This window comes from Tasmannia lanceolata, unplaced genomic scaffold (assembly GCF_043159265.1).
Source record: "Tasmannia lanceolata isolate RefF3 unplaced genomic scaffold, GAP_Taslan_0.1 ptg000018l, whole genome shotgun sequence".
Lineage (NCBI taxonomy): Eukaryota > Viridiplantae > Streptophyta > Magnoliopsida > Canellales > Winteraceae > Tasmannia > Tasmannia lanceolata.
Window position 1 is genome coordinate 22,200,553 of NW_027518695.1, and position 24,894 is coordinate 22,225,446.

The 24,894-nt window shown below is 38.1% G+C and overlaps 1 protein-coding gene across 1 annotated transcript; it reads right to left on the minus strand.

Moving 5' to 3' along the window:
* Nucleotides 1-974: 974 nt before the first annotated feature.
* Nucleotides 975-22,676, minus strand: LOC143849784 (zinc finger CCCH domain-containing protein 3-like). Its single transcript, XM_077358973.1, has 7 exons — nucleotides 22,088-22,676; nucleotides 21,443-21,621; nucleotides 20,934-20,987; nucleotides 20,314-20,430; nucleotides 19,897-20,211; nucleotides 1,762-2,007; nucleotides 975-1,648 (listed from the first exon to the last, which is right to left on the minus strand). Exons 1-7 carry the CDS (start codon nucleotides 22,158-22,160, stop codon nucleotides 1,304-1,306), a joined length of 1,329 nt encoding a protein of 442 aa, XP_077215088.1. The 5' UTR covers nucleotides 22,161-22,676; the 3' UTR covers nucleotides 975-1,303.
* Between the last annotated feature and the right edge of the window lie 2,218 nt (nucleotides 22,677-24,894).

Below are 24,894 nucleotides of genomic sequence, written 5' to 3' on the forward strand. Positions count from 1 at the left end.
TATGCATTGCAATAGGGGAGGACAACTGATCACATTTTAATAAACTGCAAATTTTCTAGGGAGGTCTCGAGTAGCATCCTTTCTAGATTTAGTATGTCTTGGGTGACTCCCTTTAAGCTCTAGGAGTTGTTGGATGGTTGGGGGTCTGCACCATGGAAAAAAGGTAACATTCTCTGAAATGTTTCCCTCCTTGCAACCCTATGGGTCCTTTGGAAGGAGAGAAATTCTAGAGTTTTTGATGATATTGCCAAGTCTTCTCACTTTACTTTCATCAAAGTTAATGCTCTAACTATTGCTTGGGTGAAGACCCTTCCCTCCTTTCGTTTTGGATTGGCTTTCGACCAATGAGAGGGATGAAAGGAGATCTGCCATAGTTGTGAGCGCTGCTCCCCTATTATTGTGGATTAGATCCCCCACCCTTTCTGGGATGCTAAAACTAAACTTTGATTGCTCAAAGAATGGGAAACCCTGGCCCAACCGGTATTGGGGGATCCTTAAGAGATTCTAGGGAAATGTCTTTTGGTTCTTTTCTGGGCCTGCTGGGTTGGTGGATGCAAGCGAGGAGGTCAGGGCTGTGTTTCATGGAGTAAAATATTTGGAGTCGGATATATCGGACATCGTGATGGTGGATGGTGACTCTCTCAACATTATTTGACGGCTCAGAGGCTCTACCGTCCCTCCATGGAGATTTACCCACTTCTTTGATGAAATCCAAGAGGATCATCAATCATCTTCAACCACAATAGAAGATCCGCCAACAAGAAGGCGGATAAACTGGCTAGGGATGGGATTGGGAGATTGTGGTTGGAGTTGTCTGATTTTCTTCCCCGTGAGTTGTATTTTTTCTTGTATTCGCTCCCTTGTTTCCTCTTTTTCCCTTTGTATGATTTGGGTTGACCATCTCAGTCTTCTCTTTGTTCATTAATGAAATTTGCTACCATTAAAAAAAAGAAAAAAATTCATGAGAAAGGAAGAGTCAAAATTTGTTCAAGACTACCATGGAAAAGTGGCAGTGCCAAACAGTTACAAATTGTTCGAGAGTCAAATAGAAGTATTCTGTGAAAAAAAATAAAACAAAAACTTACATTTTCACCTGCATTTTATTTCAAAACAAAAAATTCACCATGCCTCCTACCTTCATCCAGCACATGGAACTCCAAAATAGTCTATCCCACTCCACAGAACTGCAGGCAAAAGTGGGGAGGGGGGATATAGGAGGTTTACATGAGGAAATTTTCCAAAGGAACCAGACTCAAAGAAAGGAAAAAGGATAAAAGAACAGAAAGAAAAGGAAAAGATAGACTTAATCAGATTGATCATGGGGTGATGATGGAGTTGGTGCAGTATTTGATGGAGAGAGAGTTTGTTCTGGCGACCCTTCTGGTGCTTCACCATCTGGGTTATGCTGTTTGGCGCTCGTTGCCTCGGATTTTGTAAGCTGATCAGAAAGTTTAACTGTTTTAGAGGGAGAAGTTTCCAAGGAACGGGAAATCTGAGGTTTTCTTTGGTAGGGAAGGGAAGATGAGTCTGGAATAGTCGGTGCAGGGAGACTGTAGTTATAATATCCTGCCAAGGGGTGATCATACTTGCAACTCGAACCGTACTTGCAAATTCCATACAAACCATAGAATGTACAGACATCTTGGCCCTTTATGATCAGAAATGCACAGATAAATCCAGAAAAGAAAAACAAGTTAATTAGTTAAAGTAGTAGTAATTGGAAGGAAAATGAGAAAAATGATCTGATTGGTTTTCGCTTACTGGTCTAAGAGGTAGCCCAAGCGGTCCAAGTGTGCTCATAGCCAGGGCAGCACTCCTCTCTTTTGGATGATGATACTTGCAGCACTGTCCAAATTTGCAGGTTCCGGTTCTCATGTAATACTGGCATTCCGGCTGGTCGGGTCTCTCTGGGAAATTCTGAATAGATGTTGGCTCACCAGAATGGTTGGAGTTGTACACCAGATTGGATCCAAGTGCATCATTAGATGAGATGTGGGGTGCATTACTCTGGAAATGGAAAACAGGGATTAGACATATTCTAGGAGAATGAAGAAGTAAGAATAAAATTGCTATGCAAACAATGTTGACGAGGCAACTCTCTGCATTAACTTGACCAATTCCGGAGACTAGAGCGTCTTAAGAAGTTGCAGGACTCAAATCAGGCCCAATTGGCTGTGGGAACTTTCTGGGAGATGGCATCATAAATAACAAGACATGCTTTTCGAGAGGATAAAATTTGTATACCAACAAAACAGAGCTACGGTAACCCATTTCACGTTAGTTTGCATGCAACACTTTCAGCATGTGGCTACTACATGTGTGACTACAACTTGAATTGACACTTACGAAATCAATAATCGCGTTCCGTAGACACAAATGGAAGTACATCAAGCACAAAATATTAAGCATATGCCTTTGACTTCATATAAAGTAGTCGTACACCATTTACGACATCAGCATGATTGACAACAAATTTCGGAGGTTGGAAAAATACAAGGAGAAACTGATGCATGCAAACTTCTAGGAATCAACCAAAAGTAGGAAACCTGAAAGAGAATTGAAAAATCATGCAAACAATCAAGTAGAGACTGACACGCAATACTAGAGGGAAACCAAAACAAATTAGATCAAAGTAGGGTAAAAATCAAAACCCAAAGAGAAATCTCGTTATTATTCATGAACCCCTTGAAAAGTGCATCAAAACTTCATACATACACGTCAAAAACACCTCAAAACCCTAGGTTAATATTACCATATGTATAAGATCATTTCATCCCTTTGATCAACACATATAAAGCCTAGCTAATTTCCAACTTGGAGCAATAAAAAATTAATATAGAAAGTGTACTCTAAAAACGCATTGCTTTCTCATTCCACAGAACAATCAAAGGGATGTTAGCATGATGTTTCAGTCGCCTCGGCACACTTTTTGATCTGGATTTAACTCTCTTCGTCTGTGAGTTACTATGGACTTGATCATGAGCTTCACTTGCATCAGTGGCCCACTGGTTCGAAAAAAGTATAAGTAATGATGTTATTAATTCTCAAAGTTGCATGGACTAACCATAACTAGGAAGTTATAAATTTTGAATTTTCCTTCAAGCTTTACTTAGGAACCCAATAAAAGAAGTCATTTCTCCTATTCTGTTCTTCTCTCCAACCATATGAAATATTTTCCACCATTCTTGCAAAATGCTCTATTTTTCATTATATGATTTATCAAAGAATATTTTCGAGATTTGATCAAACTCTTCTACTCTCTAAAAATCAAAATTAATGAAAGACATGGATTACCTTTTTTCAAATAATACTGGAGACTTAGGAACAAATGTTTACTGAACGTCATCCTTACTATCCAAGACACTCAAATGCCAAATTTATTGCTATCATCTATGAGCTTTTGCAAATAAAGAATATTATAACTCTCCTTTACAATAAAATCTTCCTCCATAGGCAAAAGAATTGTTTCTTTTCTATCATTCACAAAAGAATATGATTATCTTTCCTCAGTAATTTGCATATGATATACTGCCATGATCTTCCAAACAATATGTGACACGTGTCCATCGGGACCACATCGTAGCACACTTCCTCTCTATACTTGGGTCCAATATAAAATGAAACTAAGCAATGAGTAGTAACAAGTACCTCACCTCCTTTCATGACCCATCATTGTAAAGTTGATGATGCTTTACTTCTTTTAGCTTTAAGTTCTCTACCATACCCTCAGAAACTATGTTTTCATTAGATCTTTCATTTATAATGAGGATACATAGTTTTTTTTCCTCCAGAGGTAAACCATGTCCAAAGATGTTAGATCATTGTCATATAGCCTTTTTGATGATTTTGGAGGTGATAAGTGTGTGTTTTCCAACAACACTCCCTCTCCACTTTTGTCTAGTTTCTCTAATACTATTAGAGCAATACTGCTCCTCTGATCCTTTGTAAGAGAATTATCCAGTCTGGAATCACTGTGAAGAGAAACTTCTACAAGCAATTTATCATAAAATATCGATGTTGCAATCTTTATTCATCTTAATTCCATTCATTCACTCAAACAATTGATTTTCATCATAATTTCACCCTTGATCTCAATTATCATGATCTCAATCTCAAACTTTACATGTTGGAGCCCTACATCAATGAAAGGGGTTGATGATGATACATCTTCCACCGTCCAAGTCCTGATCAACATCAACTCAGTTCTCTAGTTTGTCTTCTTGCAATGAATCCACAATTGGCTTAAGTCGATCTAGCCTATGACACCTTTTGAAAAAATTGCTTCACCCATCAATCATTACATCCTCAAATGATTTTCCGAACTGAACTTGCTCATATACCAATTTGATGCAAGTAATCCACAAGAAATCAACTAAAGTAGAAAACTTGCTAGGGAGTTAAATAATCATGTAAACAATCTGATAGATCTTCACAAGAAATGTTAGGGAAAAATAAAATGACAATAGATTTGACCAAAACATGATTAAAAAATACGGTAAAACACAAACCCCAAAAGAGAAATCACATTATAATTCATTAACCCCTCAAAAGTACATCAAATCTTCATATTATAAGCACAAAACACTTAAAACGTTTGGTTAATCATGACCATTCGCATATAATCAATTTCAGATCAACATAATTTTTTTTTTGAAGTTCAGATAAACATAATAAAACCTAATTTCTATTCTCTACCCCTCCCCCACCTCTCCTCAACCCTATAATGCCCTTATAAGTATAGATTGTCAAGTGCCCACATGACAATTTGCTCGCCATTGACGCACCTCTCTTAACTGAAATCCCAGGGGTGATGGCAACCCGAGAGGGGGGGGGGATTGGGTTTTAAAAACTTTTGCCAAATAAGCAGAAACTAAAAAATAATGGGAAATTAAAACCTTTAAGCACACAAATGAAAACAAATCACAAATGCACAAAGAGATAGAGAGAGATAGAAAGAGTGCACCCGAGATTTATAGTGGTTTGGTCACTACCAAGACCTACTCCACTCCACCAAGACTTCTTGGTGATTTCACTATGGATTCCCTTGATGGCAGGGAATCAACCTAATTATAAAGATGATTCGGCTACTCCTCGCAAGACTCGCCACGAACCGGAGAAAGCTCCGCGTCTCCAACACTCGCTCTTGAGATGACTACGCGTCTCTTTGCACTCACCAAATTACAAAGATATTCTTTGAATAAAGAAAACAAAAATCCCTTCAAAAGGGTTACTAAGGATGGAGGAAAGATGTACAAATATAGGCCTAAATCCACTTCCTTGCTTAGAGATGAGAGAGGCACTAAAACACTTTGATTTGATCTTGTAGATGTTCAAGATAATGCAAAAAGATAGTTTAGAAAGGTTTAGATAGTGTATATATAGTCCATTTGAAAATATGACCGTTTGGGGGTAAAACTTTAATAATCTAAGTTGAAAAAGTCAAGACTCGCAATCCCCAACGCTCTTTTGCCAGACCGGCGCGGTCGACCAAGTCACAGTGGTCGTCTGCCCCTATCGGGCAAACCTTTTTAATTTCAAATTTCAAATCATCGCGGTCAACCGACCCTATGGCAGTCGCCCGGCGAGGACTACCTGTTTGATAAAAAACTTAAGCTCAAAACCTTTCCGCGGTCGACCGGACCTATGGAGGTCGACCGGCCAGACCATGCTGGAGTGTTTCTGGATTTCCAGGAACACCTCGGCGGTCGTCCGGAAATCCCCGGTCGACCGGCCCGCTATTTTTCGACAAGTGCTGGATTTCCAGCTACCTTGCCGCTGTCGCCCGGGAACCTCGGTCGACCGGCTCTGTGTTAAATTCCATTTTAACATATAAAGTTCAGGTATGTTCAGGGGCTTTAGGCCATGGCCTTTGGGTTTAAGTCCTATGTTTTCAAATACATTTTCAAGTTAGTTTTAAAACATGGTTAAGTGCCTTTGACATCTCTAAAAACAAAGGAGAGAAGAATACATTCTAAAAGACTTGAAAAGCACTTCAATTTTCTCTTGAACTTCAAGGCTTCAAGTCAACTTCACTTCTTGGATCTTCCAAGCTTTGGCCCTTTAAATGCTTTCCAATTAAGATTCTAGGCCTCGATGCAAGCTTCCTTGAATGCAAACAAATGGGATCTACAACTAAAGACAATCAAACTCATTAGAGATACAAAATCACTTGAGATTGGAATCATCAAAACAAGAATGAGATGCCAAGGGTGGGAACCATTGGGCTTACATTAACTATTGCTCATTTATTCCAGAAAAATCTTTTAGGAAGGACAATGACAGTAGAAAAAGAAATCGTACTCCTAATTCTTATAAAAAAGCAATATTCACATTTTCCTTTCCTAAGGTCCCCTAAACCCTACTTTGCTCAAACATTTAAAAAATGTTAAAAATCACAACTCATAATGGCTCAATTTGCTTCTTTTTTTTTTGATAGGAGAAGCATCGTAGGCCCACTATTGGTGTTAGCATGATGTTTCGGTTGCATTCAGGCCTCATTTTGGAACTTGGTTGACCCTCTTCTTCTCTCAAGTCATCTTTGTTGAATTAATGGCTTGTTCATGAACTTTGTTTCCATCATGAACCACCTCTTTCTTGTATAGCTTTAATGAAAAATAAGTTTAGCTAATCTCTTTTTATTTTACTAAGTTGGGGTCTATGTTGGATTCACCATCTACCAGAACAATGTCTATGGCAAGACGATCTGAGGTTTAGGTAACTTACATGTGGGGAAAGTCTCCTCTGGCCGGGAAATTGATCAAAAATCATAACGAAAGACCTATTCGGGGGGGGGGGGGGCTAGTTTTTCTGCTGAAAATACTATGCATTATGCCGTCTACACAAGGAAATCACCTATTTGCATTAATACATAGTTGTGAGTGCTTAGATTTCAGTCCTAAGCCCTTCGCAAGTTCATTTACCTTATTTGTTTCATTGCATGCGTGAGGAAAGGAGACTGAAAGGCTCCACAAATGTCAAAGATATTCAATTAGATTTGCTAATGAACAAGAAAATTGCTCACCCTTATTTATCCATCTAATAACACTAAGTGAGTCCTCTCCATCACAATGGCATGTTGGAAATATATAGGAAAGCTCTAATACCTAGCAAAAGATTGGCTCCATTTATACCTATAGCGTATAGACTTGCATTTTTCCTTCACTGCATGGAATTCTCAGGAGACGATGCAAACCTTATCTACTTATTCCAGTGAAGCCTTTCAGGGGCAGAGTTAGACCGGCTTACTGACCTCCCGTCAGAATCAGTTTCAACATTCGCTGAGTCACCCCCAGTTATGAAGAAAATATCAAACTAACCTATGATTACTTTCCAGCTATGAATATCATCTCCCCTTACATTGTGAAACTCCTAATACACCAAAAACACTATGATTTGTGGACACGGACACGAAGTGTCGGACATGGCAAACCCCCAAAATTTAGAAACAGGGACATGGCTAAGATAGAAAGTATATATAATCTTGATTTGTATATATAGATTTGTGTGCTAAGTTTCGACACGGATATGGGGTGTCTGACATGGCTAACCCCTAAAAATCTAGAAATGGTGGCACGTCCATACATACATATAAAGTTACCTACATTTCTACCATACATTTAAAAGTGTCTAAAAGAGTGTCGACATGTGTGGACATGGGTGTTGTGTCGGACACGACACGACACGTGTCAACAATAAATTCAAAGTGTCGGCCAAATCATAGCAAAAACACCATCATATGATCCGTGATCCTTTCTCTTGCACTAATGATATTATTGATTCTATATTTCTATCTTTAAGTGTACTATGTTCTTTTGAAAGAGATTACAAGGCCACCGATAAGCATAATCTACATATAATATGGCCCCTGACCTGAAATGGCCTGCAAGATCAATCCTCCAACTAGCAATACCACCCAGTCCAAACCAAAAAAAATACACAAGAAAGGAACACCAAAAGGATCATGCGAAGGAGCAATGGATGGAAAAATCAACTGTTTTGCCATATAACACATGATGCATTTGCTAGGGTGACGAAGATGCTCAATTGAAAGATTTTTTTATCAAGCATTGTCCACCCAAGAAAATATAAGTACCCTAAGAAACTCGGAACTCAATAGTAGGATTCATGCTTAATAAAGAGTCTTATTTTTCTTTCATGAAAAAATTTGATGCTTTGGATACATAATGGTTAACTAATTTACACTTGTATTTTATCATGGTTATAATTGTTGATTGGACATTGTCAGCAGATCCAAAAAAGGAGGGCATGGGACTTTGGAGGCTCAAGGAAAATGAACAAAGCTTTACTAGTAAGTGGCTATGGAGATTTGGGATGAGTTTGATCACTTGTCTAGAGATGTGATTGTTAAGAAGTATGTTGAGGATTGAGGGTAGGGGGGACAGAGATTCTACCTATGATTTAGCCGACACTTCGAATTTATTGCCGACACACGTGTCTGCCCTGTCCGACACAACACGCGTGTCCACCCATGTCGACACTCCTTTGGACACTTTTAAATGTACTGCTATAAGTTTTAGACTTAATTTGGGTGTGTGGACATATTTTTATGCCGTGTCAAGTGTGGCATTCTGTTTTATTATTGCATATTATGTTTACCTCTTTTATTATTAAATCTTCTTTTATTATAAACTCTTTTTTAACTCTTCTTTAACTAATATTTACTATTGTATCATATATATACTTTCTATTTTAGCCGTGTCGCCGTTTCTAAATTTTGGGGGTTCGTCGTGTCCGACACTCCGTGTCCGTGACCACAAATCATAGGATTCTACATGGAGGGTGCTTTTAACAAAGGAGTCATATTTAAAGTCAGGGTAGGTAACAAGGTCAAACTGTGGCATGGTCTTCGGTGTAACGAGCGGCCTATCAGGGTGCTATACACTCATCTCTTGAGAGTGGCACCAGATAGTGAAGTGAGTGCGCGAACTTCCTACACAGTTGCAAGGGCCCTCTCAGGTTCTTTTTAGTTGAGTGCTTCTACACCGACTTGATGGAAAGTGGGGATAGTGTCGCCCCCCTCTTACAGATTATGGTCTATAACACCTTGAATCCCAGCGTTTTGTTGTACAAATTGCTGGGACACTAGTTTGATTGTGGACTGTTTTATCTACTGTAGGAGGCTCATCATTAACCAATGATCCATGTGTTGTGTTGATGTCAAGTCGATCAACCACCGATTGATCCATTGTCCATTCACTAGGTACATGCGGAACTTTTCCTTCTCATTGTTTGACATTGCTTGGGCAACGCCAAGTTTGACAGACAACATAGTTGACATTTGGAATTCTGCCCTTGGAGGCCAAGGGGAAAACTATTTTGGAACTTTGACTTGCTTCTATCCTATGGATGTAGCGGAAGGAAAGAATATGAAGGGTATTTGATGATAAGGCCAAGCTCCTTGATGCCCTTAAAAGTATCATGTTCAACAACGTTATGCAATTGGCGGCTGCCTCCAAGTTATTTGCTAGTACATCTTGCTCCGAACCAAGGATATCATGAGATTATTGGGCAACAACCCCTCGAACTTGAAATAGGGCAGTGGAGTCCTGCAGTAGCAACAGGGTATAACGGAAAGAGTCCCTTTGAGCTTGAAATAGGGCAACAACCCCTCGTCCTTCATATAGTAGCAACAAGGTATAAAAGAAAGAGTCCTGCAGCTTACTGGTTTACTAAGGACTGGTAGGAGCAAGGTGAGAGTGCAAGATCGTACCTTCACAAGGCCGCTAAGAGAATAAATAAATGGGTAGACAAAAAGAGGGGACCGGTGGAGTGCAATGAAGGAGACCTTGTGCTCGTTAAGTTACAATCCCAACAATTAAAAGTCTTTGGGAAGGTCCATAAGTGGTTGATATGTCCTTTCCCTATTATAAAGATCGTAGGAAGGATATCCTACAAACTTCAACTACCAACGAGGCTGAAGATACATTCGGTCTTCTTCGATGCGAAGCCTTATCATAAAGATAAGGAAGACATAATGGAAGGAGTTGCAAATCGAGCCCTGGAGACAATGACAATGTCCTTTCAACAAGGAGGTGGAATACATCATGGCCGCCGATAGAATAGACTTATCAAATCCTTCCTACACACACGAAATACTTAAGTGGAAAGGACTACCTGAGAGTGAAGCAAGTTGGGAACAAGGTGGAATCACGTAGGAAATTCGAGGAACATATTTGAAGATTCCACGACGAGGTCGTCAACGTGATTGGGTTGGGGAGAATTGCCAGAGAGTGACAAAAGGGTCTCACTTGACCCATTTTTATAGGCCTAACTGTCTAAGGAAGGTTCAAGACAGCACTAGAAAAAGGGAGAATTTTCTAGAATTCTAGAACCAAGCAGAAGACTCATGGAAGGGTGTGAAAGATGATGGATATGTAGATAATTGTATAGTATTCTAGAGTATTCTTGTATGAATGTTCTAGTTAGGCTAGAAGCTTCTCTGATGGTCCTAGACCATTGGATGGTCGACACGTGGCATGATATGAACCATTGGAACAAGTGGAGGTAGCCTACAATAGGAGAGGCCTTCCCTCAGATATTGTAGGCATTCTTGAGAGCAATACAAGTACTTCCTATTCCACTCTTGTGTGCTTCCTATGTGAGAGTCTAAGTTTCCTGCATGCCTTAGGCACAAGGCTAGGCCAATTGGGTAGGCTGACTCGAGGCAAATGTTGGAGCCTTGCACAAATGTTGCAATGTCTCGCAATGTGAGGTCAGATTGTAAGCCTGTGGCATGGCATGATGCTGGATGAGAGTAACAAAGAAACCGCTTTGAATATGCCATTTCTGATGTGAACGGTAACCAAGCTGAGGATAAAGTTGTCGGTTGTTAATAGATAAAAAGGAGCACAGCTGGTGCAACCAAATATATGGCAACTATCTGTAGTCTGAAGAAACCCATATAAGATGATAAATGGTGGAGATACCCTTGATTGCAATGGAGAACATGTGACTAATAGACGAACAATACATATGACAACTTCAGCCCAGAGGGCACAAGGAAGATGCACCACTGTAAATACAGAGGGAGCCATTTCAATTAATATTTCTATGTTTTTTATCTGAGCTCTATTAATATTACAGCTTGAATAAAAATTCGATTTTCTTTTTGCCAGAGAAAGAAATAGAACTTCCAAAACGCATTCATAAGGATTCTAGGAGAAGACATAACATAAATCTCGAAGAATGTTGGTCAAGCCTCTGTCAGAATGAGAAAGAGCTTACAAACTGGGTTTCTAGTTTGATACCATAAATACAAACAGTGTTTAAAAACACGGACTCGGGAGAGAAATTGTGAAAGGTAGAACAGAATCAAGTCGAGCGAGTGAATGATTGACATGGTCAACTTTTCATTAACTTGACGAGTAAAAAGAGCTTTGAATGATCTGGTAGGGCAAAACTCAAACTTGAACGAGAACGTGGCCAAAGTAAAAGGAAGCAGATTCAAGCGAGTCAACGATTGACTCGGTGAGATTTAAACAATGTTTACAATGAATAAAGAGAAACATAAGAAAAGGAATGGGCTCATAAAACATCCTATTTCCAATGTTAACACTCAACACATGTTAGACACATTTTATCAAAAGCCCCTGTAAGTTTTCTTATATTCTTCTTATTTTCCTAGCTAGACATTATTTGATGACATAATTTAATCGTGAAACATTTTTCCATACATTTTAGTTTTTGAAAACACCAACTAATTGGGCAAGCCATGAACCTAGTATGAGATTGTAATAATGCGAGGAAGCATGGCCAGAGAGCACAAAGAAAGACTTGCTCAAATGTGACCAATAAATATGGGCAACGCAGATGAAATTCCACTTTGAAAGGTAAGGGTGGCGTAGAGAGAATGAAATTAGAAGAGGATATTCCCCTCCAGAAGCACATTAATGTAAGGGCAGATGAGGATGCTCCTCTCTAAAAATGACACAAAGAGGCAGGGACACATTAACCACATCATTGGGCCATAGAAGGGTTGCAACGGAGATAATTGTAAAAGAACATCTTTCAGAGAAGTAGATATGTACTGCAAAGGAAAAAATATTACAACAATATGCAGATTATATCAAATATGCAGTACCAAATCAACGTAATAACAAGGGCGTACAAATACAAAAATGAAGATTAAGACAAGAACAAGGCAACCATAAGAAGCCAAAGACCAAGAACACTATGTACTTGCACAAATATGGAACCTCTCACATGATATACAACCATGAAAACATATTGCAAAAGTACATGCAACAGCCCGTCAATTGGATTCATAAACTAAACGTAGAGAGTTAGATTAAGTAAGTAGAATATTGTGACCATAAACTACAATAAAAAGTGCTCGATTGAGTGACTAAATATATTGAACACATACTACAAGATGTTCGACTCGAGGAGAGCAGGATAATTATATCAGCATGTTCTAATTCAAACATGCGGTCAAGATTAACTGATCATAATACTTACACCACTTACAATGTAGGATAAAACAATCATCTAAGTGAAGAAAATTTGAACATTATAGGATTCGGATGCTTATTTCTCTAATGGTCAAAGTTCAAAACTAGGGAAAGGAGTCTATGACTAATCAACTAACTTTTTAAAGAACTAGCACTTGGAAATTTCAAGGAAGCTTAAATGTCAAACTGAGAGCTCATGCATTTATGCAAATAGAATTGAAATTTAATTTACAGCAACCGTAGATAGTATTTGAATGACTAGCCTTTGCTCATTAAGAGCCTCTCAAGAACATAAAATTGACAAAGATAACTTTGAATGCTAACAAACTTTTGATTGACTAGCATATGGAGTTCTAGGAATCTCTAAGGTCAAGCATAGAGGCTCACACAGTGACACATCAAAAAACATGTGTTTCGCCTACTCTTTGTTCAAAAATATGAAATTGAAAAAGATAGAAGACCAAACCAATAAAGTCTTATTGAAGCCTGGTTGGATAGTTGTTGACAATTCCACTAGGAGTGAAATAGTAGCTATGCCTAACAGTTAATCCATGGAAAAGAGATGATAACAAATAGGATTCATGCGTTGCAGCTTGAGAGTCCCAATTTGAACATTAGAGAAAGCTATGGCAACCAAAGAGAGCAAGTTTACCTCATTCTAGGAAGTTCAAGTTAATACTAATGGACAAAATGCTGCTACTCAGGCAAGGAACTTCGCTGAGTTAGTTGATTTGATCGGAATCCGAGATTGTATCCCAAAAATTTGGCATAATTATGGTTTTTCGAAAGAAATTGAGTCGATTAAATTTGCAAGCCAGAGATTTACACCAAAAACATTGATGGCATATACAGAAATCAAGTCTATTCTTTGGAACCGTTCTCTTCCCTAACCTTAATCCTGAGCCACCACTGCTATTTTCATCTTCTAGTACTCTACAAGTTATGCCTAAAACGTTTTAACATCAGGCCGAGTCATAGCGGTATTTTGGCTCTTAAAATACAATCGCAATGTACAGCTTTTATTCCATAATGGTGTATATTTATGTTTTTAACTACTCTGATCAAGTAGAAATTGTTGAATTACCATAATGTCTTGTTGTTATCAGTTTCACTGGCATCTTAAATTCTTGAATCCGGCTATGCATCGTTTACATTAATAAGTTACAATGTGTTGTTCTGGTTTTCTTGCTAAAACCCAATGTTTACTCTTGAAGTATGAGTTTAATTGTTTGATAATGTCTGGTCAAGATTATTAAGAAACTAACAATATTTTAGATGTTATAAGTAGAAAATAATATAGGAAAGTAAGAATGATATAACTTGTAGATAAATCTTATGACTTATTGACTATCATACATGAAATTAGTTTCTTCACAAGAAAAAAAAGGTTAACAGATAAAAAGTGTATAATTTTTTTTTTAAGACCATGTACCCATAGCCAAAGATCTCTTGTGATTGGTTTTGTAAAGATTTTCAGTAATTCTGGGTTTACACGACAAAGTCACTTATTTAAAATGTGGATGCGAGTCAAAACGCAGCCAAAGCAAATCCTAGTACAACGTGGTCAAGTACTCAGTTGATGCGGTCATAAATCAGGAGAGTCAAAGAAGTTTTGATTGACTTTGTAGGGCAAAATGCAGACTCGGACAAGGATGCGGCCAAGGTGAGTCGGAGGAGTCCATGATGATGCAGGGGAGTTTTTAAACTGTGCGACAAACAATGAGATATATTTTAATCATGTACATCCTCTTCAAAATACAAGACTCTCCAATCTTCACATTGATCAAAGCAACCTCCCTTTCTTTAATCCTAGGGATCTAATATCAGAAGTCCATAATTCTAATAACCACCTTTGCTATTTTGTTGTTATTCAACTCATGGTTTCAAAACTCCCCCATGTCATCATGGACTCCTCTGAGTAGACTATCTTTTACCTTGGCTGTGTTCTCCTGTGATATCACGAAAACGTATGGAACCATATACAAATGATAGAATTTTAAGATGAAACTTCAAGGAATGTTGGAATAAGATCAGATACAAACTTAGAAATCATCCCATAGGCAAGGCAACCATCAATAAATGATTAACAACATCGAAGACCTTGTGGCATTCTGATAATTCGGTACATTCCTCATTTTAATGCAATTCACACAAATATTATATAATACATACATTATATTTCACATGAAATTCATATACATATAATTCTGTAACACTTATTAATATAGTATACCAGTAATACACTTCTAATTTTGGTTTCAGCATGCGTTTCGGTTCTGATATGCATTTCAGTGGGGATGGTAACAGAAATATTTCAGTTGTTTCATATCGGTTTCGGTGGAAATTTAAAACCACGGTAATGTGTAGAGTATCACTACCTTGTGGATGGATGAAAACATCACTGGCATAATGGATAACAGAAAGCATAGAAAAATCGGGGAGCAATATTTCGAATGGGATTGTTTGGGCTGTGTTGGGTTTGGAAAGCATGGATTCGATGTAGGAAGCAAGGTTAGAGGCATTATAGTTAATTATAGTATATGTGAAGGCCAATTGGGAGATCTTGGGGGCATTCATCATCACCAACTCTAATAATCAAGCTATGTAGTCGAGATCAAAGAAGCATAACTTGTATTTGGCAATATCGAGCACGCCATCGGTCTCCGATACATTTCTGTCTAATGCAGGGTAGAAAGAGCAAGGGGGAGCAATCGAAAAATCTAATATTTTTTATGTTTCCGAACGTGTTAGGTTTTGAGATGGTAACCTGTTTCAAGGTAGCATTTTAATGCTCCCCGCATCCAATTCCTGTGGATCCTGTCAATGTAGTTGTTGGTTCTGTAGTTATTCAATTGGGTCTATTCTTGGTTGGTTTTGATTTAGATGGAGTGCATTGCTCACTCAATCAAATTACCCGATGAAGTTTGCCCCATGCTATTATGTGTCTGAATTACTGATTGCTTAGATTCTCTAGTTGGGGATCTGATTCAAGAAGATCAAAATTTTCCCAAAATAGGAGACAAAAAAGATGTAGAAGCTAGAGATTTTTATCCTTATATATATAGAGGAAAGTGTCTCTAGTCTCTCCCCTAGATAAGCTTATCTACTCCTCCCTTTAAAAAAACACAGTGGGCCCACGCTGTTTGGATGATCCAAAGCATTCATTTGATAGGTCCTAACATAGATAGGGTGTGCCCAAAAAATCAGCACCAAAGGGTCATCCTAGAACTTCATTTTGTTGGTCACACCGTGTCCAAAATAGACGCATATAAACGTGGACATTTATATGTGTCCATTCTGGGTACCACAAGGCACCACAAAACGAAGTTCTAGGATGACCCTTTGGTGCTGATTTTTTGGGCACACCCTATCTATGTTAGGACCTATTAAATGAATGCTTTGGATCATCCAAACAGCGTGGGCCCACTGTGTTTTTTTAAAGGGAGGAGTAGATAAGCTTATCTAGGGGAGAGACTAGAGACACTTTCCTCATATATATATATATATATATATATATATATATATATATATATTAAAAATAACAGATTTTTATCCTATATTCAATAAGAAAAATATTAATTGGACTGAGTTGGGAGAGAATTTGGTGGTGGCAAGTTGAAAGAAGTCAAGGTGGGAACAAGAAGGTGTTGTGAGGTTAAGGTTCGAAAGAGGAAGATGATAGCAAAGATGGGGTGGGTGGGTTTACCATTTAGGGGCATTTTTGTCATTTTGAATTGATGCCCGAGTAAAACAATGATGTTTTCGATCATTTTGAATCGATAGCACTTTAATACTCCTCGCTTCCAATTCATGTGGTTCCTATAAATGCAGTTGTTGGTTTGGTGGTTATTCAATTGGGTCTATTCTTGGCTGGTTTTGATTTGGATGGAGTCCTCTGCTCACCCACACAAATTACTCGATGAAGTTTGCACCAGGCTATTATGTTTATGAAGCACTGATTCCTTTTGATTCTCTAGTTGGGGATATGATTCAAGAAGGTGAAACTTGTCCCAAAATAGGTGATTAAAAAAAATGTAAACGCCAGTGATTCTTCTCCTTATATTCAACAAGAAAAATGTGCTAATTGGATTGAGTTGAATGAATCTATACCAGTTTGTCTTCCCAAGGTTGAGTTGGGAGAGAATTTGATGGTGATGAGTTGAAAGAAGTCAAGGTGGGATGAGAAGGTGTTGGGAGGTTAAGGTTTGAGAGGAAGATGACACAGAAGATGAGAAGGGAGGAGGGAAAAGGTGACTGGGAGGGAGATGGTTTTAACATTTAGAAGCATTTTTGTCATTTTGAATTGATAACCAGGTAACAACAAAATAGTGGTGGTTGTGGTTATTAAAAACAAGGAATGAAGATATCTACATGCACAGCCCCCAAAGAAAGCCTGATCCAATCTTAACTCTGAGTATACATGAGAAGAACACAACTAGAGTTCATCGTATTAGATGATAAAAAAGACATGGAGGCTGTTTGATTGCAGGTTAAATTTTACTGGATAAGATCTACTCAAGGATACAAATTGCCCATTGTTTGTTCAGAACTATCCACGATAAGACTTATCCCAAAGAAGCACTTTATATTCAAGAAATGTGGGTAATTGTAGTTCCAACAAAAAAGTGGAAATCCAATCATTATTTTTTTTTTTATAGATAAAGTGATTTTTCGGTAGAGAAATCACAAAGAATAGAACTTATCTAGAACAACATATCCTAGAATACAAGGCAACCCAAGATAAGGTCTTATCCTTGAAGCCTATCCTGCAACCAGATAGCTTCATGATTCATTAACTTAGTACTTGGATATGGATGTGAGTGCAGGTGATGGTAAAACTTAATTATGAGGTTCCATAACTTTGAAATCTCAAAATACAGTATGGCAAGGATACAATGTGGGTAGCGGATATGCAGATCCTCTAAACTTTGAAATCTCAAGATACACTATGGCAAAGATCCCAATATGTGTAGCGGATACGGGCAACGATTCTTAAAATTAGGGTGCATTTTTACTACTCAATTTACATAATTTTAACCACGAATCGCCAAATTATAACAGAAAACTGGAAAAAAAAACAAATAGTAAAAAGCAAATGAGCAATATAATAATCAAATCATAAATAAATAATGGTTATTACTTAATATAACATTCTATGATCTAAACAAAAAGATAAATGATATCATTATGTAATTTAAGCACATTATATTTTAGGGAAAACTACTAAAAACCCTGGATCAAAATGTATCTACAAGAATCCCCCCAAAATTTTCTTAATTACCAATACTAACATTCTTGTGCCTTAAATAGCTTCTAATCTTTTATAGGCAATGTAGAAATCCCTAAATCTCTCCTTTCAACAATAAAGGCAAGATTAAATCATTTGAATCTCTCTCTCTCTCTCTCTCTCTCTCTCTCTCTCTCTCTCTCTCTCTCTTAAATAAGGCAAGATTTCTCTCTTAAATGAGATTTTACATGGTTTAATCCCATTTAGTCCATTATTTTTCAAAAAGTACGGTCTGGGCCACACCCTAGGATGATCCAAAACCTTCCTATTTTGATGGGCCACAGCATAAATAGGTTGTGGCCCCAAAATCATTTGTATAGGATGATCCCAACCCTCGGATCTACAAAGGTTTCCATAATATACCGTTGCTCTATAGATCAGAGGGGTAGGATTATTCTATGGAAAGGATTTTGAGGCCACAACCTATTTACGGTGTGGCCCACCAAATGGAGGGTTTGGATCATGCTATGGTGTGGCCCGGACGGTACTTTGTGGGTAGGATTATTCTATGGAAATCATTTAGATGCCATAACCTATTTAAGATGTGTCCCATCAAGTGGACGGTTTGGATCATCATAAAGTGTGGCACGGATAGTACTTTTAAAAAAAAATGAAAAAGCTTACCATATAAAATCTCTAAATCTCATTTGAGAGAGAGAGAGATGTGGCCTTGATTTAAGAGTGAGAGAGGGAGAGATTTTCAAACGATTTAATGTAGCTTTTGAGTTGAGATTATTATATGATTTAATGTAGCCTTTGAGAGATTTTAGGGATTTCTACATTACCTACAACTAAAGGCAATATAACCAAGGGTAAAGTGGGTAAAATAAAAGATTAAAAGCTTTTTTAAGCACAATAATGTGGTATTAGTAATTAAGAAAATTTTGGGGGGATTCTTGTATATTTGTTTTTATCCAGGGGGTTTCTAGTAGTTTTCCCTATATTTTATTCTGTACTCTAGTCTTCCATATAGTGATGAACATTATGTAGTCTAGCTTAAACAGAAAATAAAGCTATTGTCCAACTGGTAAGGTTGACTGAGTTATCCTATGCATTGCGGCTTCATGTCACGGATGCACATAGGTTGTTAGGCTAGAAACATACTATGCTCAAAAATAAAAACTGTTATATGGATAAATAACAAGTTACCGATTTAGCAAGAGTGATTGAGTTGCACTTACACTCTACGTAAATCAAAGTTTCAGAACGAATCCTTGAGCTAGGAAGGGAAAAAAGGAAAAAAGATCTAATCTACAACATCCTACATCCGGATAAAGAATCAGGTAAGGGTCCCTTTGTTACAGTAAGAAAGCAGGATACTCAAGAGGCACATTCCTTATCCGGCTAACCTTAACTGAGTGTTGGATATTCCATATTTATGAAGAATCCAAAGTATCATAATTTCACTATAGTAAGAAGATAAAACATTGGGCTTACTATTTTACTCATAAGGCATGCTATATCATAGAAACATTCATAGAAGTAACAATTTTTAACATTGTGGCAAGTATGATTCTGAATCCCAACATCTAATTGCGACTATAAGGTGGCTCTGGTATGGCCTAACAATCAAATGTTAGGTACCTTACCAATACGCCAAAAGCTCAAGAGCTGATGGAACACGTTAGGCAAGGCCCTTTAAACCTGTCCCACCCAGTCCCATACCTAGGCGGGCCCCCACTCAGGACCGTAACATACCACCACGCTTCCGAATCCGCCGTCCTCGGCAGCCCACTCTGTGACGGATTTCACTCTGGCCTCGTTTTCCTAGTAGCCCTTTCCACAGGTCGCCCCTTCCGTGACTCGAACACCGGACGTGGTGGCTACTCTGATACCAAATGTTAGGTACCTTACCAATACGCCAAAAGCTCCAGAGCCAATGGAACATGTTAGGCAAGGCCCTTTAAACCTGTCCCATACCAGGCTGGGTCCCACCCAGTCCCATACCTAGGCGGGCCCCCACTCAGAACCGTAAAGCTTTAAAACTATAAGAAATTGTTGAGTAACATCTATTAAATTCTCCAAGGTGATGAAAAGAGGGGCATGTCTTTCACATGAACCTAATTCTTAAAACATGTCAAAACTATCGTCCATCAGAATTTAATACTGAATTCCATTTTTTTTTAAGATTCTACTTACAGTGTAAGTGCTCCAGCCTTGTTGTGCAGGTATCATGCCTTGGGAAGGAGAAAGAACAATGGGCACGTAAGCTGGGGGACCATGCATACGTTGGCCAGACATGTAGGGTGCCCTTGGTAAGGACCATGCTGGAAGTCCACCTACGTATGGAAGACAGGATGGAGGTGTCCCAGATGAGCCCGTGGAACCATAGACAGAGGGTCCCGTTACAGGCAACACTGCTCCGAGTGCAGTAGGCTGGGGGTGATTAAACTTGCAGGCAATTCCAAACTTACATAACCCAGTCTGCATGTAATATGAACACGATTTTTCTTCCTGAGAAAGAATAAGAAAGAAAATCACAAGTTATTTTCATGATTGTGTTGGGACTTTCAAAGGGGAATATGGTTTCGAAAACAAAAAAATTTAAGTAGGCACCTGACGCATTGGTAGTCCCAAAATGTTCAGTGGCACTTGTCCAGCATCATGCCTATCACGTGGATGATGATACTTACATGTCGCTCCAAATTTGCAAGTTCCTGTCTTGAGGAAATACTGAAAAGCGCAGGGTGAAAAGGGAGACAAGAACCAAGTATATAAGAACGTGTTTCCGTAAATGATAGTATTCCCACAATGCATCATAGATTGATTACAAAAAAACCAAGCCTCAAGGCAAAAAAAAAATGCTTGCATATTTGTAACTTGAATCACGCTAACTATGTGACAAGATAAATACTGGTCGCTATAGAAACTGCCCCACTGCATAAAATCCAGATCACCAGACTATGCAATCTGGAAAACAACTAAAACCATCTATTCAAATGACATTCGTCTAACGAAATGAATTGACTATGATAATATAATTAGCCTCCAGAGAAAGAATTATATCTACAATAATCCCAGATAATGATAAAACCAAACCAAAAGACCTAATTCATAATCCAGGTAGAAGACATGGAACCGTGACTCCTTAAAAAATCACAGCAGAAGGAAAATTACCAGAGTTAAATGACAGATGGGTAGGAAACGAATGAGTTACGTGGGTGAAGATAATGTACCTGGCAATCAGGTTGTCCATCTCTTTCTGGGAGTTGACCTCTGGTTTGTGTTACCTGCAGAAATAGAATATCTACGCACATTGATATGCTTAAATCTTTGTTGAAAGCATTATAAAGTCCAGGGGAAGCAAAGCAGGCTTATGTAAAATCATGACTTGGGCACATTGTGGGCTGATTGATAGGCATTCTATCAATAAATGCTATGAGTCAGAAGCAAATATTTTGGACTGAATTCAAATTATTAACAACACCGACAAGAACTATGTGGAAGAGGGTTCAACTCGGGTCGATTTTTGGGAATTCGGGTTGAGCTTTTACCATAAAATCGAGTCGGGTTCGGGTTGACTCCAATTCATATTTTAGCAGAAGCTCAGTCTGACCCGACCCAAGTTGCACCCCTAGGCAATAACAGATAGAAACTCTGATATCATCACAAAACACTACCGGCTGCCAATGTGACGATGCACAATTAAGGTCAAATAAAACTTTAAATTGATAATATTTTTTACCTGCCCTGTGTTAGCAGGATGATTGAAGCGGCAATTGCTTCCATAGCCACATAATCCTGTCCTCAAATAATATATGCAGTTGGGTTCGCCTGGGCGATCTGGATAAGGGCTCGATTGCCCATCAATTCCCTCCTGGTAGTTATTATCATGGGTCTGAATCTTCAGCCCCCACATGGCCTCTGCCAAGGAAGAGAACATAACCCATCACAACTCATGGACAATAACGCATGTCTCAAATGATTACGGCTCCGCCGTTTAAAGATTAAGGTGCCGTTTGGATACATAGATTTTATAATCCAGAATCATAAAATCCAGAATTTTACAAGCTAAAACTTGGATTTTATAAGCTAAATCCTGGATTTTATCTGCTAAAACCTGGAATTTGCAATCCTTAAAAACACAATCCATGTTTTAGCTTATAAAATTCAGGCGTGAACTTTAAAATTCAAGTTTTAGCTTGTAAAATCTAATCATAGATTATACGACGATGAATGAATTCAATATATAGCTATTAAAATCAGTCTCAGAAGGGGAAAATCATACATGATTATACAGAATATCAACAAGAAAGGAAATTCATTAAATACGAGGAATGCAATAGATCTATTAAAAAAAAAGACAAATATAGTATTGAGATTGAATTACCTCGAAGATTTTCCCCCGTTGCATTAGAAGAATTAGAGACTGCATTGTTCTGAACCTTCCAATTCTCCGGCATCGATGAAGAAATTCTCAACCAATCACCAAAATCACACACAAATCCAAAACCCTAACCTCCAAAAAAAAAAAATCTCTCTCTCTCTCTCTCTCTCTCTCTCTCTCTCTCTCTCTCTCTCCCTCCCTCCTTCCTCTCTCTCTATATATGTCGATCAAATTGCCGATCTATCTGTTTTAATTAATGAATCCGTTAAAACTAAGTAAATAACTAAGAATTCAAAGCATTCAAAAACCTTAATTTAACAAAATTTCCCTAAAAAAACTGAAGCTTTCTCAAAAAAAAAAAAAAAAAACCCTCCAAATTCAATCCCTAAAACTCCAAATACGAATAATTTAGAAAATAACACCAACGAGGATCAATCGATTGAGTTGAAAACTTGAAATTATTCAATCAAAAACCTAGATCGATGCCATTTCTCTTATTTTTCTTCTTTTAGATTTGGAGTAGAGAAATTTGGGGATCCTTTTTTTTTTTTTTTTTTGCTGCTTTTTATTTTTAGAGAGAGAAAGCGAATCAAATATGAAAAGGGTTTGGTTTTATTCTTTCTTTCTTTTTTTCTTAGTTGAGTACGAATAATAATAGAAACAAATTTGATTAAAAATAAATAAAAATAGAAAGTGTTTACTATTATTAAACGAAAAACAGTACGCGCGCGAAACCGCTTGGGAGATTTGGGGTGATTTGAACCGTTGGATTAAACTTTGATGGGACCCACAAAACCACTCTTTTTGTGTTCACACATAGCACGGGGTCTCCTACTTTTATGGTTGGGCCCACATCTCGATCTGAAGGAGCGGGAACACGCGAGATGACTTTTGTGTAATTACTGAAATACCCCTGGCGAGATTCCTTGAACGGTTTGTCAAATATAGACGTTTAAATGACGGGAATGCCCCTGTACGGGTTAGACTCTGTTCTAACCCTCCTGTGTTTTAGATATTTGAGGGCATTTTAGTTGAAAAAAGGCTATTTTGGGCAGATTAATATATTTTGGGAGATTTTGGTAATTTGATGGTTTGAACTTTTGTAAGAAAATGGTAACCTAAGCAACCTTTGGTAACAAAGGTAACAAAATAGAGAGAGATTTTGTTGGAATACTTCCATATATGGCTAATAAAAAAGGAATGAGAAATTCTAGAGTGAAGGGAGCCCTTGCAGAAAAGAGGTGAAAGGGCTCTCCTATTGGCTGCACATCACCATCATGTTAAAAAGAGTGAAAGGAGCCCTTGCAGAAAAGAGGTGAAAGGGCTCTCCTATTGGCTGCACATCACCATCATGTTGATGGTGATGTGCAGCCAATAGGAGAGCCCTTTCACCTCTTTTCTGCAAGGGCTCCCTTCAGTTTAGACTTCCTGAAAAGGAATATAGAGATAATATTGGAAAGAGAAGAAGTATATAGGCTCGCTAAGGGCATGTTTGGCAACCATGAAAAAATATACCATGGAATACTAGTGGGGCCAGCTGTGACTAATGAGTAGATGGGAGAGACTCAGAAGGGTGGGAGTGAGGAGAGCATGAAAAGCTCAACTCCATTTGAAGTAGGGTATTTTATTTTTTTCACTGTTTTTAGGGATTCTCTTGCTATCTCCATGCTCTCTCCACTCTCACACTCTATTGTCTCTTCCCTCCTAATTGGGTCTATAAATATTCCATGAAATAATTTTTCGTGGTTGTCAAACATGCCCTAAAGTGAGGGTTACCCATCGACCAAGCTTAATGTTGTTAGGTAACATCTTGTATTTTAAAAAAAAAAATTTATTTATGTTCTTTGACTGAGAAATGTATCTTGTTCAGCAAGAGAGAGAGAGAGAGAGAGAGAGAGAGAGAGAGAGAGGATAACTCAAAAATGAAATCACAAGGAGGGTAGCTGACACTTTCATTGAATTTCATATCAAATCCAGCACCCTTAAATATAGATTTCATAACGTGTAAAATAAGTATTCGATAGAATAATCTTTTGCGAATAAAATGATGGTTGATGTTGAGTGATTAAAATTTAAAATAAATATCATCTCTTATTGCTATAACGCTATCTGAAATCCCAAGTGCAATCCAAGAGGGGGGTGAATTGGATTTGTAATTTTTTTTTTTTTTTAACTTAATTTTGAAAACAAATTGATTTATAAAACTTACTTGGTGATTAATAATAAAGGAACAACAATAAGCAAGTAAGGATGTTACCAATTGATGAGAAGGAGAAAGAGAAGAAAATGAGAAACCGAAATTTTATAGTGGTTCGGCCACCGGCCCACGTCCACTCTCTCAAGGTAGCCCTCCTTGAAGTTTCACTGTCAACATCTCTTTCCCGAGTAGAGATTAGACCAATACAACGAACCAAGCTTTCATGCTCTAAAAGCAACAACAAGTTCAATGGCACCTGAGGATGTGAGTGTTTTTGCTTCAAAACTCGATTCTCAAATGAAGGCTCAAGATTGAAGATGATTAATATGCATTAAAGATGTCTATTAATGAATATCTACCCCATATATAGATGAGGAGAACCAAAACTAGCCGCTTTAGAGTGTCTAACGGCTAGTCGGGCAACCCTCGGTCGATATAGGAACTAGCCGTTACGGCTTTTTTTAAAAACTGGAAAATTCTCTTCGGTCTGTTGCACCGACCTTTGGTTGACTGGCTAGGTCAACTAACCATGCTTTGGTCAGCTGCTGGCTACGTACTGGATTTTTTTATTTTTGTGGCCTTTGGCCTTCGGTAAATCGAGGTTGGTTCGGTC

Bases quoted from the DNA above. Each gene is read 5' to 3' on its own strand.
- LOC143849784 (XM_077358973.1), bottom strand. From the start codon at position 22,160: ATGCCGGAGAATTGGAAGGTTCAGAACAATGCAGTCTCTAATTCTTCT. The intron at 20,212-20,313 runs GTGCCTACTTAA...ATTCTTTCTCAG, and splicing joins TGGGACTACCAATGCGTCAG to GAAGAAAAATCGTGTTCATA. The intron at 2,008-19,896 runs GTAAGTAGAATC...TTCCATTTCCAG, and splicing joins AAGGCTGGAGCACTTACACT to AGTAATGCACCCCACATCTC.